The sequence below is a fragment of the Passer montanus genome, unplaced genomic scaffold (assembly GCF_014805655.1).
Source record: "Passer montanus isolate IOZ18808 unplaced genomic scaffold, ASM1480565v1 scaffold165, whole genome shotgun sequence".
Taxonomy (NCBI): Eukaryota; Metazoa; Chordata; class Aves; order Passeriformes; family Passeridae; genus Passer; species Passer montanus.
In genome coordinates this window covers 914,596-931,829 of record NW_024363716.1, presented here as the reverse complement: position 1 = coordinate 931,829, position 17,234 = coordinate 914,596, and the positions used below count along the sequence as shown (strand labels likewise).

The window sequence follows — 17,234 nt, the reverse complement described above, 5'->3', positions numbered from 1 at the left end:
GGGGGTGTCCGGTGAGTGAGGCGGCGGCGGCGGCCCGGGCTCGCCCCCGCCGCCGCCCGGGGGTCTCGGCGTGAAGGGGCCGGAGCGGAGCGGCCGCGCCATGAACTACCAGCAGCAGCTGGCGAACTCGGCAGCCATCCGGGCCGAGATCCAGCGCTTCGAGTCGGTGCACCCCAACATCTACTCCATCTACGAGCTGCTGGAGCGGGTGGAGGAGCCCGTGCTGCAGAACCAGATCCGCGAGCATGTCATCGCCATCGAAGGTGAGACGGCGGCCCCGGCACGGCGGGGAGAGGCAGCGAGCCACGGAGGGTGCCCCAAAACCTCCCCAAACCCCTGGCCCTGCTCTCCCCAAACCCTCCTTAGCCCCTGGCCCTGTGCTCCCCCCAAACCTTCCTTAGCCCCTGGCCCTGTGCTCCCCCCAAACCTCCCCCATCCCGCTGCTCTGCTCCCCCGCACCAAACGCCCGCCAGCCGTGTTCTCCGTCTCAAGCCTCCCCCAGCGCATGGCTCTGTTTATCCACCGCCCCCCCCCGCATTTCCCCAAGATCGTGGCTCTGTTTATCCATCCCAGACCTCCCCCAGCCCGTGGCTCTGTTTCGTACCCCTCCCTCCCTGGTCCCCTTCTTGCCCCCCACCGCCACCCCGTAAATAGCCCTGTCCCCGCCGCCCCCCCTCCTCCTCCATGGCCATACTCCCCTTCATCTCCCTAACCCATGGTCCTGCTCCCCACTTCCCTCCATGTCCCCCAGCCCCTTGCACTGCACTCCCCGTGCCCCCAGCCCGTGGCCCGCGGGTCCTGGGCAGCTCCGGGCTGCCCTTCCTCCACCCCTCGTGGCTGGCGTTTTCAGGGAGCCGGAGGTGTTCCCGCTCGGTCCCCATCATTTCCTCGGCGCTGCGTGGCCTTGTGGCCCCCGTGTTGGGGTTTGTGGGGTTTAAAAGTTGTTCTGCTGCTCGTCCCCTGCTGCTGTGCGGGAGAGCAGCGGGCTCCTGCGGGCTGGGGTGCGGTGGGGAGGATGATGCTCGTTCTGCCTGCAGAAGGGCTCCGGAAAATGAAATTTTATTCGGCGCTCCCTGCAGCATGTGATGGAGACAGTGTGGGGCTGTGGTTTGGTGGTGTGAAGTGGGTAAGCAAGACGTGCAGCTGGGCTATGGAGCAGTATCGGTCTGTGCAGTAGAGTAAAAACAGGTCGGGAGGCAAGATGGAGATAACAGCCCTCTAAGCTTAGATTTATGTGCGTCTATCCCCGCAGGAGCACTACAGAGGCTGGAACTGCTTAGGATGCACAAAATAAGGAAAGAAATCACTAGCGTAGGGAAGTCTGCAGATATTTTTCCTTAATTGTCGGTGGGGTTAAAAAGAGCAAACGGTATGGGCTAGGAATATGTATTTTGTGGAGAAATTTATGACTTATTTTGCATGATAACTTGCTGAGCTTCACATCGTGTGCTTTTCCAACTGGAGTATCCTGTCGCTGTTCTGGAAGGGATTCAAGGTTGCAGAGTGTGATGTGCAGCAGCTGAGATGGAGCTGCCTAAAACCGTCTTGTGTTGGTGGCCTGGCTGGTCTTTAAATGATATGTAATCAAAAAGTCCCAGTGGAAGAGCTGCTATTGAGATTGTTGCCTGAAAGATTTATTTGTGTGCCTCTTGAGCAGTGGAGCTTGAATAGACAGACATCCCGGTTCTTGCAGTTAGCATTTTGGGTTCAGTGTCTCGTGTGACATGCAGGGAGGCTGGCAGTGCCTGTCACTTATTGCAGGGCAGTCCCCAACTCAGCAGCTACATCTGACCGAGTGCGTGCTAGAGATTTGTGCATATTCCCTGCTTTATTAGTCACTGCTGAGATTGTGGTGTGGGGCTGTCCCCTCCTGAGGCTGCTTTGCCTTTTCTTTCCTCTCGTGAGGAGTTCAAAACTTATTCATACATCTGGTGGGAAGCACTGTCCCCTTCTCCGTGCTGCTGGGGTTTGGATTTCTGCGGGATGGATGGTGCCTTCAGCGGAGCGTTTTTTCAAGCGGTAATTAATCCACGTTTCCGTGGTGTAAATGTGTTTGTGAATAAGATGCTTGGGCTCTAGCGATGTGCCAAGCTTTTGTGGAAGTGGGAGGAGGATGTGAAGCACTGGATGTAGTTATCTCCTTAGCATGTGACTCCTGTTAGTCTTTTCATGTATTAATGATTTGTTACCTAACTGTGGCTCAGCTCATTTGTCAATCACAAAGACTTGAAAACCAAAATAGCAGGCTAAAAACATGTTTCAAGAGCTGAGAGGATGAGTAAAACCTTCACAGATAATTTGCTGTCTAACTTTTATTGGACACTGAGTCATGAGAGCAGTAGCTCTGATAGATGGGAACGATTTATCTAGAAAATGAGTGTATTGTATGTCTTCTGAGGGCTCTTGAACTAGCTCTTAAATATTTAAACGTTTAATAGTTACAGTGTTAGAGGTAAAACAACAACTCCTCACGCCTTTAGATTACAACTCCACCAGGCTGTATGTTTTGGTAAACCTCCTTTAGCTAACTCTTTCTCACTGATGGCAGCTTTTAAATCCGTGTGGTAGTGCCACGTGTTGTATGTAGGAAAAACAGACATTTGGGTTGTGGTGGTTGCCTTCCAATTTTGCTGCAAAGAGTTCAGCGTTGTACTGATAACTCCCCAAATCACAAAATCTTTTAACCTCAGGGTACTTGAGGTTCCCTGACAGCAATTGTGGTGTGGTTGGCATGTGGCTGCTGTGAGAAAATACGAAGTGACTTCCTGGAAGAGTTCCTTCCACTGCAAGGAGAGCTGTACTCTGTAAAGAGAGGAGTAGAGACTTGTTAGTTCAGGCTGCTTTAAACATCAACTCCAACCTAGATGTGCTCCTTGAACTGCTTATTTAATACTCTCCAGCTCAAGAGAGGTTTGACAGCTCTGGAGAAGAACATGCTTGGAATTTTAAGCAATTTGGAACTTTCAGTGAAGTAGAGCTCCTATTACTGATACCTAGAGTTTTCTACATAGAGTGGCACTGTCTTTCCAGCACTTTAGGTTTTACTGGTGATGTAAACCCTCTTCCTTTTTACATTTGGAGTTCCTCTTACATTAGGAGTTCATAGGAGTGTCTAGGCATACTTGCTGGAGCAAAGACTGTTGAAATAATCTGAAATTCAAACTCCCCCTTCAGCAGCATTGTTTATATTCAGGTACAAGAGTGCTATCTAATATGAAGAGAGCAAGTGCTAAACTGGGTCCTGAATTGATTTATCCTTACCTTTTTGCACAGAGATTTCTTGCCTTGTGTTATTCTAAGTTACACGTGATACTGGATAAGAGTTCTGGCTGCTGGTACTTCATTAGTTTTTCCTCAGTGGATAAAGGTGCTAAAATAAAAGTGGGCTGATTCCAGGTTCTTGAGTGTCTCAGAGTTGCAGAGTTCAAAGGCATTTGTTCTGTATTTTTTGTAGGAAATTCATGCTAAGTAGCCAATCAGTTTTACAGTAACTTAGACTGTTACATTAGTTTAATGACAGTGTAATTAATATTATTAGTCTTTTACACAGACTTTACCATAGTAAAATCTCCCTTCCTGTGTTCTGTAGTTCCCAGCACCACTGCTTGGTTAACATTAAACATTCCTCATACCAAGTATGTTGTGTGCTTAGAAATAGGGAGAGAAAATATGAATTGCCTTCAGTGGTCTTTGGGTTACTGAAAATATCTTGGGATTCCATGGTGTGGTGATCTGCAAGGGTAGGGAACAGCTGAATGTGGCAGTTCCAGTTTCTCCCCATCCAGGCTGAGACTAGCACTACATTTTGATAAACTTTACCAAGATAGAAAACCAAGGAAAGATGGTGAAAAACCTAATTTTTAATGCTTCACAAAAAGACTTTAAAACACTTCAGCCAAGGTGATGTACACATTATTAATAGTATATAAAAATACTAAAATACTTAGTGCTAACATGCTTATGCAGCAGGTGTTAAGCATCTCAAGTAGTTTTTATTTATTTATTTAAGGAGAAATTATTGCTTTAATTGGTAAGAATAGCATACCAGACATCCTGCAGGTATGAATTGCTGTGTTCCAGAGCATTTTGTGGTATTTTTTGTAGTTTTTATATTGAAAAGTAAATTTTAAGCAAGTATGTTGTAAATGTGAGTTTTAATTTTGAAATTATGATTATTAAGTGATTATCAAGAAATATTCTAAGTCTTAGGGAAAATATGAGATTGCACATTTGGAAATAACTTGCTCAAGGCAGTGCAAAGATACACTGGCAAGTGTGTGGGTGGGAGAAAATGGGAGAAGGTACAAACCTTGCTTTATTTTTTTCCTTCTGGTCACTTCTAAAAGTACTATTTCCTGAAAATAAAGTAATTTAGGGTGGAGCTAGGACTCCTGAAGTACCTGAGCCTTAGAGGCATCTGATTGTTGGAGCTCTCCAGCTTTGCTGGGTGAGCACAAGCAGAGCATGGGAATGTGATGGTTTTGTTGGTTTGCTGGGGGGATTAAACCCAGGTGATTCAGGTGTGGGGAATCTGCCCACAGAGCAGGTGAGTAAGTGTATCCAGGTGGATTCTGAGCTTGCACAAACACAGTGAGCATCGACTTGGGTGAGGATTGTTTCCTGTCACAGCTGGGGAACGTGTTGGGGACAAGTCTCTTAATGCCCTTTTGTGCTGATTGTGCAGTGCACCTTTGTGCCTGGGCTGTTCACCTGGCTCAGAGGTAACATCCAGAGGGTGACAGGCCCTGGCACAGGGTGCCCAGAGCAGCTGTGGCTGCCCCATCCCTGCAGTGTCCCAGGCCAGGCTGGACAGGGCTTGGAGCAACCTGGGATTGTGGGAGGTGTCCCTGCCCATGGCAGGGGGTGGAATGGGATGATCTTAAAGGTCCCTTCCAAACCAAACCCTACTCTTACTGTTTGTAGACCTCCAGTGTGAAGAAGTTGGTGGAATGCAGCACATGTTTTGCTGTTTGTGTGGCTCATATGCAAATGGAAAGATATTTCTGTATTTCTTTTTAATGCTGAAGATGTCAGACTCCAGCGTGTCTGACAAGAAGATTCAAGTGCTTGATATTAACTGTACTTGCACGGTAAACTAAAAACTAGGTTTGATAGTTGTGTCTGAAGTTCCTGGAATGTCTTATTCTGGCTTTAAATTATATGCTTCACTGCTGTTCTCTGCAAAAGCTGCACGATTAAATATCAGATGCTTTGGAGCAGGCGCAGAAGATCAAGAGGAAAGCCTTAAACCATTAACTTTTGAGGATAACTTCTTTCCCCGGGGCAAGAAAGGAGGCCTGCTGTGGATCAGCTGATGTTGATGGAGCAAACGTGTAGTGAGGCTGTCCAGTTTTCAGGGAGTGTGCCGGCCTTCTCCCACCGTTTGCTTTGGGAGATTAGTTGAAAGCAGCAGGCAATAATGCTGATACAAGAGTTCGTGCTGCTGTGTATACATCTCACTGTTTTTATTTCTATTTAAATTGGCAAATGAGTCCTGCTCCCTGAGAGGGGGCACTCGGCAGTGCAGCTGATAGGACATTGGATTTGCTTTTTCTCAACTCGGGCACTTAGGAAAAGGAAACACTTTGGAGGCTGGGTTGGTGTGTTTGTGTTCTGCATTGTACTGAGCAGTAACAATGGCAGTTGTGGTTTCCGGGAGGTGACACGGGTGCTCAAGCTAAGTGTCTTCACGGGTCTTGCTTTCCAATTAGGAGAAGTGCTTCTTTTCCAGCACTTGAAGTAGCCATGGTCTTAGCCTTAACTTTGTCACCTGAAGGAACAGATTTGTGTCTTTTATCACGCTGTGAAAACAAAGGTGGGAATATGAGGTATGTCATTAATTGCTACTATTTAAAGGATGAACTTATAACTGCAGTATGTTTGTAAGTGAAATTAAAAAATCCCACCTTCTTTTTGGCTAATGAAAGAGGCTTGGAGTAATGCCAGGCAGTTGAACAACTCCCCAGACTTCAGGAATACTCTGTTCTACTGTGTCACCACTGGGATTGGTTTTGTCCTTACCAATGAGCAAGGTGAATGGTAGTGTTGATATTTTTAGCAGACTTTGAAGAAAAGGTAATGTAAGCTCCAAAAAAATCTCAGAACTCAGTTGCATCTCAACTGTGTGACCTTTTGCTGACAGTGCATTTCAAACATCCCTTTCTGCAATTGTTAGTTTTTATGTGAGGGGTTTTCTGCGTGACCTTCGTACACACAGCTTTCCATCAATTGTGGAACAAATCCAAAATGATTGCCTGGTAATCTACAGTGGATAAAGTTTTCTGTTCTGAGACAGCAAGTGGTATATTCAATAGTTTTGCTAATCCTAATGTCTGTGGGAGTAAGAGATTTGCCTTCTGTTATATTAGTTTTTGTCCTTGACTGCCTTTAAGCACTGTTTGTACTTTGAGTCACCTGCACTGAGGGAGAACTGTGGCTCAGCTTCTCTTTTGCGTTCCTGCCTGTCCTCACACCATGAAACAGAGCAAAGAAAGTGCCAGGTGTGGACAAGTTGGGATGCTGCTGATTTTTGATGTTTTGACTTTTGTGATTTCTGTACCAATGGAGACTGAAAAGGAGGAGGGTGATTTTAACCTGGTGTCTGTAAGGAGAGACTTTTCAACCACTTCCGAGTAGTTATTGATCAGAAGTTGTTTGCAGTTCATTTGTTCTTCTCATATAATTGTACTAAGGTTATAAATGCAGCATAAATCTTGTGATCCATGTTAGAAATAAGGTAATGTCTCACTTAGATATATTTTGGCTACCAGGAATTTCTTAGAAAGTTTGTTTTAAATTTTAGTCCCAAAGTGGAAGCAGTGAGGATGTCAGGTTTCCTTGGTGGTGGTGAGTCCATTGTGGGCAGCTGCCAATTCCAAAGCCCTCTGGAAGTATTTAATCATTTTTTTCTTAAGTGGGTAGAAGCAGATGTGTTACTTAATCAGTATGTGCACATTCAGCCTCATTAATGCAATTTCAGGATCCTGACTAATCTATTTGGAGCCTGCATAGTGGTACAGATGACAGGGTGTTAAGATAGTGGTGCATTTCTAAACCAGAGAATGACTTGTTCTTTCACTTTTCTTTCTTACCGCCTAAATAGGCTTCAGTTAACCACTTCAGGAAGCCAGAGCTAAAACCACAGGGTTGATCTGTGTGAAAGATGTAGTTTCAGTGTTTCCTTTGTAGCTTTACTAGTTTACATAGTTGGATAATGAATGTAAACCCAATGATGAGACAATTACTTTGTTTGGTAATTTTCCCTTTTATCCCAAGGAAAGCTATGGGCAAGCAAAGGGACTCTGGGGAGCACTGGCATTGAATCTATAGCTTTGAGTGTATTGCTTTGTGTTTGTCTGTGAGAAGCTTAAATTTTCAATTTTTTTTTCATTGTTTTAAAGGGATTGAGGAACTGTTTATAGCTTAGACCAGATCAATGCTCAACATGATTTAACTCAAAACCTCGACTTGGTAGTGCTTACATTTTTTATTAAACTAAAACCACAGATGTTGTTCCATTTAGTAAATTTCTTATTAAATCTACCACTGTCTCTATAATTTACAACTGTCTTCCCCAGTACCATAACCAGGGGGAGGAATGACACAGCCAGTCACTGTTGCAGGTTTTGTAGCACAGTACTGGGTTATACAGATACAGTGGGTTCGAATGTGAGAGATCCTTATCTTTGTTTGAGCTTCTCATGCTCAGGACAGCAGCCAGGACGCCTGTCTTTTTGGTATCACAGCAACTGTGCTCTCCAGAGGAAATATGCTAAAAGCATGGCACTGGAATGCCCAGACAGCAATCATTTAAATGGATCCTATTTAACCTGGCAAGTGCTGGTGTGTCTGAGTTAACTCCTTGTGTGCCAGGAGCTGTTTGCATCACTCGGGCAACATCCCAGCTCAGGTGCCTGGCATGTGAATTTGGAGATGGCCAGTGAGTGGACAAATGAGGAATTTTGTGCCTGGTAAGAATCATCTTGGACTTGAAAGCTTTAGTATTGAAGAGATGTTACTTCTCCTATTTTTCTTTTTTTTCCCCCCTAAATTCTCCCCCAGTATCTGTAAAACCCTTTGTTATAGCATCTCTAACAGCATGAAGCTGTGCTGGAGATATTTAGGTTGGATTTTAGGAAAAGGTTCTTCCCCCAGAGGGTGCTGGGCACTGCCCAGGCTCCCCAGGGAAAGGGCACAGCCTCAGGCTGCCAGAGCTCCAGGAGAGTTTGGACAATGCTCTCAGGGATGCCCAGGGTGGGATTGTTGGGGTGCCTGTGCAGGGTGGGGGTTGGATCCATGATCCTTGTGGATCAGGATTATTCCAGGCCAGGAGATTCTGTGATTCTGGAAGGTGACCTTGCTGTGCAAGATCAGACGGTGTTTGGACAGCTGCTGTTTTTCATCCAGCAGTGAATTTCCTCAAAGATACAGCAGCCAAACTCAGGGAAACGCTCCATAACTAGGAAGGTGAGGAAGGAGATTGAAATGTCTAAAGGCTGTGAATGGATTGATAAACATGAAGTTGAAATACGTGTCCAGGTCCAGGAAACAATCTTAAGTAGGCTTGCCTAGAAATTTAGGGAGGGTAGTTTTAGAGCTATATAAATGCATTGTAGAAAGGATCTGGGAGTGTTCTCAAAGCAGAAAAATGATTGTGGCTTTGCAGTTTAAATCTGCAGTTTTGAACTAGGTTAGCAGGTGCAAATTGATGGAATAGTCCTTTTCCTACCTGCTTTCTATACTGTTACAGCCAGAATTACTCATTCAGTGAAATTCCTTGAGGTGGCTTGAACGTCTGTAGTAATTTTTATGTCTCCAAGGCAAAAGTCAGATCATCCCTCAGCCTTCCTGTGGCAGCCAAGAAATCCATAAAGCCAATTTATGGCAGTAGGAACCAATGGCACTTCCTGTCATAGACTCGGCCTAAGAAATTACCTGTGTTGCTTTTGAAAAGTTGATCTGATGCAGGGTGCAAAGGATCTCTTGGAAACTTATTTCATCCATTTGGGAATGCTGAAATAGTAAAAAGGAGTAATTGACCTGCCCCTGGATTCTTAGGTTTGAATATTGATGTCTTTTCTTTTGTAAATTTTACATAATGGTCGGAGTTGAGTTGTTCCCGATGGAACAAAAGAGAAAGAGAAAACATTAATTAATATTTGGCCATAGTAAACTGTTACAGCTATAGTACAGCTCATGGAGAGGCCTGGTAGGTGTTTATATTTGGGTGAGGTGGTGTGCCATGACAAATTTGGCTTGTTAAGAAATAATCAAAAGTCAGAGATAGGCACTTATTATCACAGAAGTGACGTACAGCTTAATATCTGCTGCTATGGGAGGCAGGTTATGGAGCAGGTATGGAGAGAGAAAGATGGGCTGTAAATCTCTGATTTGGATCACTGTTGAGCACTAAACCTAGAATGATAGCTTGGAAAGTCTTTACAGATGTGAGTATTTGATTGTGAGGATTCTGATAATAAAAATCACTTTGTCATGAATTGCACCATCTCCGTTTCTGGCCAGGTGTTATTGGTTGTGCTGCCAAGGGTACAATTGTCAACTATCAAAGCTAATAAATAATGACAATGAAGGAAAATAATGTACCATTGCTGTCATGAACATAAAATCAATGATATAGCAGAGTTTAAAGTGCTTTTGTAGTAAAGCTTTGTTCATATTTTCAATACATGCTAAGGAGTTAATAGGATTATTTTCTTTCTACTGAGAATAAAGCTGAGTAATAGCTTTCCTTCCTAAAATTAGTTTTGAATTGCTGTTCAGGCTTGGGGTTGAAAGATCTCTGAGAGTCCCTGGGCCAGCCTCTGAGCCCCTGCGCAGGGTGGTGACATGAGTGATGGATGATGAGACTTTAAGAATTGACAGTTGTGCTGGTGCGTTCTGAATACAGCAGAAATCTACGGCTGCTGCCTGAGTGCAGGTGGGACCTTGCTGGAGTGGTTTATCATTTTTCTATGGCAGTTCTGCTACTTGAATGGCAGTCTGTAGTTCCACCCTTGGAGCTGAGTAAATGAAAGCAGGGAGGAGCAGAAACAAGCTGAGGAAAACGATTCCTGTACCCCGAGGCAACTCATCCATTTAGTCCCCTTTCATTATTTTTCTCATGCAAAATAAGAGTCTAATTTTAACCTGCATTAATTAAACTTCAAAAATGCCTCACCGCTACGACGTTGTGGCATTTAAAAGCATGTGGATGTACAAGAGCACATGAGTTTATGGATGGAAGGATCTGGCTATGGACTTAGTTGGAAATGAAATTTAGGTGGGGCACAGCTGGGCTGAACACCCGGGTGTGTGACCCCTGAGCTGCAGGGAGGGATGTGTGTCGGTATCAGTACCTGCCTTGATGGCTGCTTAATATCTGATAAAAGTGGTATTTGAGCTGAGGTCAGGAGCCCTAGGTGGCTTCCAGAAAGACATCACTTCTCTGGGAATATTTTGATTACTGGAACATCTTGCTTCCCGCTTAATAGGATACAGTCAGAGGGTTGCTGGTTTGATTTATGATGCTAATTGGCCTGCTAGTTGATGTGAACTGCATGTACTAATTGCTCACTTGCTAATCTTCTCCAAATTATCTGACAAAAGCTTTTAGGATGGAGCATCACATGTGTTTTAAAACTGGTCTGCAGACAAATGTAAACAACTGTGGGCTCTTGTTTTGCTTTAAATGCCGAATTCAAGTGCTGGTCCATTTTAGTCACTGTAATGTTAGAGGAGAAATTCAGTGGCTTTCATGTAGTCTCATTGTTGTTCTTTGTGGGATTTAAACAACAGCTGAAAAAATATTCCAGAACATGCTTCCCCTCCCCTTTGAGCTGGAAAATTGCCATCATCTATATGGTAATAGTTTTTGTGTGTTATCTGTATGGTGAAGGCAGAGTATGTCTGTCTGTGCAGGTTTAGGTAATGGAAAACACGGTGTGCCTTTTGAGTTGGTGCTGGTGATGTCAGTGCAGCAGAAGCTGCAGTGGGAAAACATAAGGCAAATAAAATGGAGATATTCATGCAGTGTTGGGATAATGAAGGTGTTTTGGCTGTGATTCTAGTAGAGGATATGTGCTTTGACTATTTGACTGTGCAAACCAATGAAGTTTGATGTAAACCAGAGAGATTTTGTATTTCCAGGTTGATAGGGAAAACCCTGATTAGCATACATTATGGAATGCAGTAGTCTAAAGAGGTGACTTTTTTCTTAAAAAAAAGAGCTGTTTCAGGAGGGAGCTGATTCTTCAGATTGAGAATTGTACAGGCTGCTCTCTCTGTGAATGGGGAGGATTGCTTTGCTTCTGTAACATATTGGATTAAAGTGGGTGTTTGACAAAATGAACATTAATCTATCTCAAACTTAATATTGCAAGGTGATTTAGACACTTTAATCATATCAAATTTTCTAATTTGAGCCTGACTGGCTTGCTCTCACAGCAAGCACTGAAATGAGATTACAGACAGCTGAAAGAAATTAGTCAATTTGGAAGCAAAAAGCATTTAAATACAGGTGTTTGGCTGTGATTTGAATATAGCCTGTCAACAGCAAGAGGCAAAATACTTCAGTGACCTAAAAAGTGCAAATATGTCCCTTTAGGGATTACTTGTTGTTAGGTAATGACATGTTATTAAAATTAAAGCTCACATTTATGTCCTCTGATTTGCTAACTAGGCCAATAGCTTTTTAAAAACTTGGTTGATAAATGGGGAAAATGAAATTTGTCAGAATTTGTAGGGACGCAGGTAGCTACTGCTGGTGTTTTGGATGATTATTTTTTAAATTAATATGTAAATAAGGTGGTGTACTCAGGCTGAACCAGCTGCCTGCTAGAAGCTTGAATACAAATACCATCATCTGGGAAGAAAACAGCACTGGAGTGTTTTAGAAGTTGTCTGGTATTCCTGAATTTCAGTGAGAGGTGCTGTCAGAGGAACTTGTGTTACCATGCAACACGGAGACATTTCTCCTCCTTGTCTGACATTCTGCAGCTGGTTTTGTGTAGTTCTCATACTGCTTCTCTTCTCAGCAGGTGGAAATACTGCCTGCTAGGTAAGTGGTGATGCTTGATAAAATCTGGTGAGTGATGCCACATTAGGGAAATGAAATATGGATAAATTACAGTTACAAATAGGATTAGATCTTTTTCAAACAAGATCATTGAGGCTATAAGTAAAAAAAAAAAAATCCAAACCAACAACCTGCTGCAAACAGGGATGAACACAGTTGTGTAGATCTTTCACACAGTTTAGATCTTTTTCAAACAAGATCATTGAGGCTATAAGTAAAAAAAAAAATCCAAACCAACAACTTGCTACAAACGGATGAACACAGTTGTGTAAATCTGTGTTCTTTCTGAGTATGAACTGTGTCTATTATTTCAGCATCTGTCTCTTGTTTGTCTCTGTGAACTTGATGCCATCAATAAAAAAGCTTTTCCTAGCTAGATATGTCAGCAGAGACAGGACATTTATTGTCCTCAGGATAATATGTTCCCTGGATAGGGATTAAGGTACAGGTATCACTGGGAATAGAGTGTGGAGAACACCACAGAGTGCCAGAGAAACCCTCTCCTACCCTGTGACTCTTTGGGTTGGTTTCTGTTACAATCACTCTTGGGTCCTTGGGTTGTGTGATGGGTCTCCAGGAACATCTCTGGATTGAGGAGAATTGTTACCTGTGGGCGTAACAGGCACTTCTTACACATTCAGGAGTTAAAAACTAAAATCAAGAACAAGTGCAGTGGGCTTGAACTTGAAGATATCTGATTGAAATTCATATAAAAGTCTAGAAAAGCAGCAGTGATGGCAACAGGATTATGAGCTGTCCTCCAGATTGTGTATTGCCAAATTGTTGTTATATTACCATCCTATATGGACTCAAATAAAAAACCAAAGAATTAGACAAGTCTAATTTTAGTCCAGTTTTTAAAGCAGAATGTAAAACCTGAGTCTTAGGAGGTAGTACAGTGAACATCTTGAAAGTGTTGCCTCTGTAGTGGTGGCAGTGGCTCACCTGTTGGCATCCACGGTGGGTTTTGTGTTTTGAATGCTGTGGCCAAGCTACTGCAGGAGCAATTCCACATTGAGCAGAGAGAACTCAAAGCCCAATGTGGTTGCTGCTGGCCCTGGAGCTTGAATCAATTGCTGAAAATTTACATGCAGATGTGTCTGTCTGCAACCCGAAGCACCTGAGTGAAAGCCAATGGACTTGGAAAGCCCAGGAGCTGTGTATGGGTCCTTGGGAATGTGGACAACTGGAAGCTCTGCTGCTGCTGATGGATGTGATATGGAAAACCATCATGGGGAGAGAGCAGAAGATTTGTTTTCTAGCTGTAATGGCTTCTAAGTAATTCCTATGGAGCTGTAAAAATGGATTTTCATGGTCCAGATAGCTGTATGTGCCTGAGGTATGGGATAGTGAGTGGTTTCCTCTCTTGCAAGGAGCATTTTTTGCTCAGAGTTTGCCTCCAAGCAGGACAAACAGGCCATTGAACCCAGGTGATGGCTGGAATGCAGCATCTTGAGTGTACATTGCTTTTACTCCCCTAAACTTCTTGCAGGCTGTTGGCTTTTGGAAGCAAAAAGAAGCCAAATTCTTGTAATAGCCAAGGACAAGCAGCTGTGCTGGGAGACTTTGGGATAGGAACTAAAATGATGGAACTTGAGAGAATTTTGAAGGCTTCTGGATTATTACTTTCATGTGCTTGAATGTCGTGAAGGGATTTGCTGGATCCAGTTCTGCTTCTGGTCCCTGTGATTGCCAGCTTTTAGACTAATTTCTATATTTAGACATTTATATGTGCTATGTAATAATGAGCAGCTGATGATCATTATTTTAACTTTTAAACAATATTTTAAAAATATTTTTAACTGCTTGGCACTTGTTTAATTTGCAGCTTAAATCCACTTGTCAGCAAATGTATGAATTTGCGGTTAACTTTTACCTGTTTAAAATAAAACCCAGTGTATTAATTCCTTTGAAAGAACAGTAAATCAATTACTTGTATGTATTTTGCATTGAAGTGGGAGGTGATGGGGAGTATTCCTAAGAAGGAATAGATAAGGGCTAATGACAAATTGTGGTACAAGGTGGAAATAACTGAGACTGAAAATCTGATCTGTTTTCTGTAACGTGTTTTCATCCAGGGCTGACTTGCAGGCAAAAAACTGTTTTAGCTTCTGCTCTTTGTTTATTCTTGAGGAGGTGGAAGCTTTATGTTGAGAAAAGGACACAGAATTTGTGTGTCCTTCTTATAACATGTGGCTGATTGCTGATCTTATGGAAATGATGTATTGAGCAGATGAGACCTGATTAATAATAAATAAAGATGCTGAGAGTGATTGGGGGGTGGAATTAAGCTTTTATTTTAATTCTTTTTAAACCCCCACAGAGTAAAGCCTCTTTAAGCTAGTCAGGTAAGCATAGTCTGGAACCTGAGGATTATATTACTCTGCTCCTTTGTGCCTTAGAGTTACTACAACCTCCATTCAACTTGAATTCAAAATGAGGTGATGTGCTGCTTGATTCCCAGGTTGGATTTAGCTGAAAATAATACTAGAAATGTGCAAGACTTGTGGTAAAGCTGAGCAGCAGAATATAAACCTGCTAAAAACAGATGCAGATCTTCACGGCCCTCTGAGAGCGTGGTGGAAGAGTGGGTGAGCCTGTGATGTTGAATTTGCTGGTGGAGGGCTCTTGGCTCTGTTTGGTGAATTGCTGTCTTACACCAAATGTGCTTTTCCTCAAGGAGCAGAAGCAGGGGAGGATGCTGCACAGAAACTCTTGCTTACTGAACACCTCAGTGGGCTGTGAAATAACTTCAGGCCCTAACGAACCTGAACCTGTTTCTCTGGGAGAGGTCCTTCCAATCCAAGCCATATTACTGGGGAAAAGGGAATCTAGTCTTGATTCCAAACATTTGATTAACCTTCACTATGCAGAGTTCCTTTTTGGAGGATGGTCAGGTTGTCTGTCAGACCAGTGAGTGAAAGAGACAGTTTGTTACAATCTCAACACCCCTGTAGTGGAGAACAAAGGATTTCTCTAACTTGGCAAATCTGTATCCTAGGTTTGACTGAAATCCAGGAGGGTGTTCCTGAAGTCAAGTAGTTGTCCTATGCTAATGCTGCTCGGTGTTGGCTGCTTTGTATGGTGTAATCTAAATAATTTTGTAATTAATGCGTTACTACAGTAATCCCTTAATGGTGAGATAATTGCAGCACTTAGAGGAGCAACTGTTGGCCAAAACACACAATTAAGTTTCGGATTGAGCATCTTGAATTTTGTGAAAAATGGTTATTTATCCTCAAGTTCATGAGTGCTTGAGTCCAAAGTACGTTTGACTCTGTCAATCCCTCTTCCCTGTCTGTCTGCACTACAAACTCAGAGGGCTCTGTAGCTGATTCTCTCTGTCAGTGACTCTGGGAAGCCACGGAGTGCTGTAGAAATGAGAATTCTGCCAATATAAACTTTCCATGGAAACATTTATCAGGAAATTTAATTGAATGAGAAAATAAGCTAACAGGCCAGCATAGATGAGCCTCCTCATGTTGCCCTAATGCTTCCTTTTCCCTGGCTGAGCTGATACTGAGGTGTTTGAGTAGTCTGATAATGGACGAGTGCAGATAGAGCCCAGTCACCCTGCTCAGAACATACATCTTCAGCTTCCCAGAAATGTCATCTTGTGTTTCAGTGAAAAACACGGGGTTTATGTCTTCAGCTTTTTAGTGCATGTTAAATTTGCATCACAAATTACAAAGCTTTAGTGAAAGATTCGCAGCATTGCTGAACAATCACCCATATAATTGTCACCTTTTATTTTTAAAATATGATACCAGGAGTTAGGAACTTGAAGCATTAAGTGCTTGTGAGCAGAATGCACAGTTCACAGGATTTCAGGGTACATCAGTGAGTTTTCTTTGCTGTTGTACTTGCAGTAAAGCTAGGAATGTTGGAAGTTTCATTTACCTTGTTTTCTAAATACTCAGGGTTCAGAACATGTGTTGAGATTTTTTTTTTTTAATTGTAGAAGTTTTCAGTGGAAATAAATGTTCTAACTTACTGTAATATGTCTGCTACAAACACAGTGCTGCATTTCTGTGCAGTTTCTTTCCATCTACTTCTGGCTGTAGCTTTCCGAAAACCTGTGGTTCTCATATTGATACTCTCAAATTCTAAAATCTGAACTTGCGGAAAAATGTTGCAATGATGGAAGAGTTGCAAAATTTGAGCAGTGTTGTGAAATCCAAGGCAATCTGATTTCTAATGTGTTACTCTTGAATATTCAGAGTATGCAAACAGGAGGAAGTTTTCTCTTACAAAGTTTGTGTCCTTTGGGGAGTGAGAGACATCTGAGACAAATCTGTTGATATAATGTTATTGAATTTCTGCTAGACAGCTATTAGTTAAGCTGTGTAACTTTTTTTGGGAGGACACTGTGGTTTAAAAACAGATTTCAAGTTGTTGATTTGAATTTTCTACTTTGCATTGCTATTTTTTGCCTGGAGATGGAAGAATGACTTGGAGGTGTAGTAAATCACCACATCTAGTGCTTTGGCAGTGGCAGGGAGGTCTCACTGCAGAGGTGGCTTTGTCAGTCAGTGTGAATCTGTACTGATGAGTATTGTTAGACACCTCAGCATTCAATAAGGAATGCTCATCTCTGTTAAATTTAAGCACCTTCCAGATGACTTGGATCTTAATTTCTAGGTGAGGTTTAATGAAGACACATTCTGACTTACTGCTAGGAGCGTTGGCCTTTTAAAAATGTGTGCTGCTAGCAGCTTCTGCTAATTTTAGATTGTGTGTTCTTGAAATGCTACTAGTAGCTACATACTTTATAACACTGAAAATAAAGGGACTTTTCACTCCCTGGGAAATGTCTAAGAAGCCATGGTGGTATGCAGCAGTTTTGTGTTGAATTCATCGTGGTTGAAGCTTAGGAGTTCTCAGCTGACTTGCCCTCAGGTTTCTGTTCAATTTCAAGTAATCGCCCAGGCTGTGCAAACTTCAGGCACTGTAGCTGTGCCAGCATGTGTATTAAATGCAAGTCCTAATCCTGTGGGACAAGGGTCAGCATGTTGGAAATGACCTTTGTGTTGCATCTAGATGAAAATGTAGCTGGGATTAATCTAACAAGTGCATTTCTCCTGGAAGTTGAACCACTTCACTGAAAGCTTATTTCAGTTTGCAATAATTCACTGTTTGCCTAAGAGAATTAGAACTTTCA

General features: G+C 42.8%; 1 protein-coding gene across 4 annotated transcripts in view; it reads left to right on the top strand.

Annotated features, from left to right (window-relative positions):
* The first annotated feature begins 6 nt into the window (after positions 1-6).
* The window catches only part of AGAP1 (ArfGAP with GTPase domain, ankyrin repeat and PH domain 1), a 308,565-nt gene continuing 291,337 nt past the window's right edge, over positions 7-17,234 (top strand). For all 4 annotated transcript variants that reach the window (XM_039703608.1, XM_039703607.1, XM_039703606.1 and 1 more), the window contains exon 1: positions 7-263. In XM_039703608.1, coding sequence (XP_039559542.1) covers positions 101-263 — 163 coding nt within the window. In that variant the 5' untranslated portion in view covers positions 7-100. The remainder of the gene's footprint in view (positions 264-17,234) is intronic.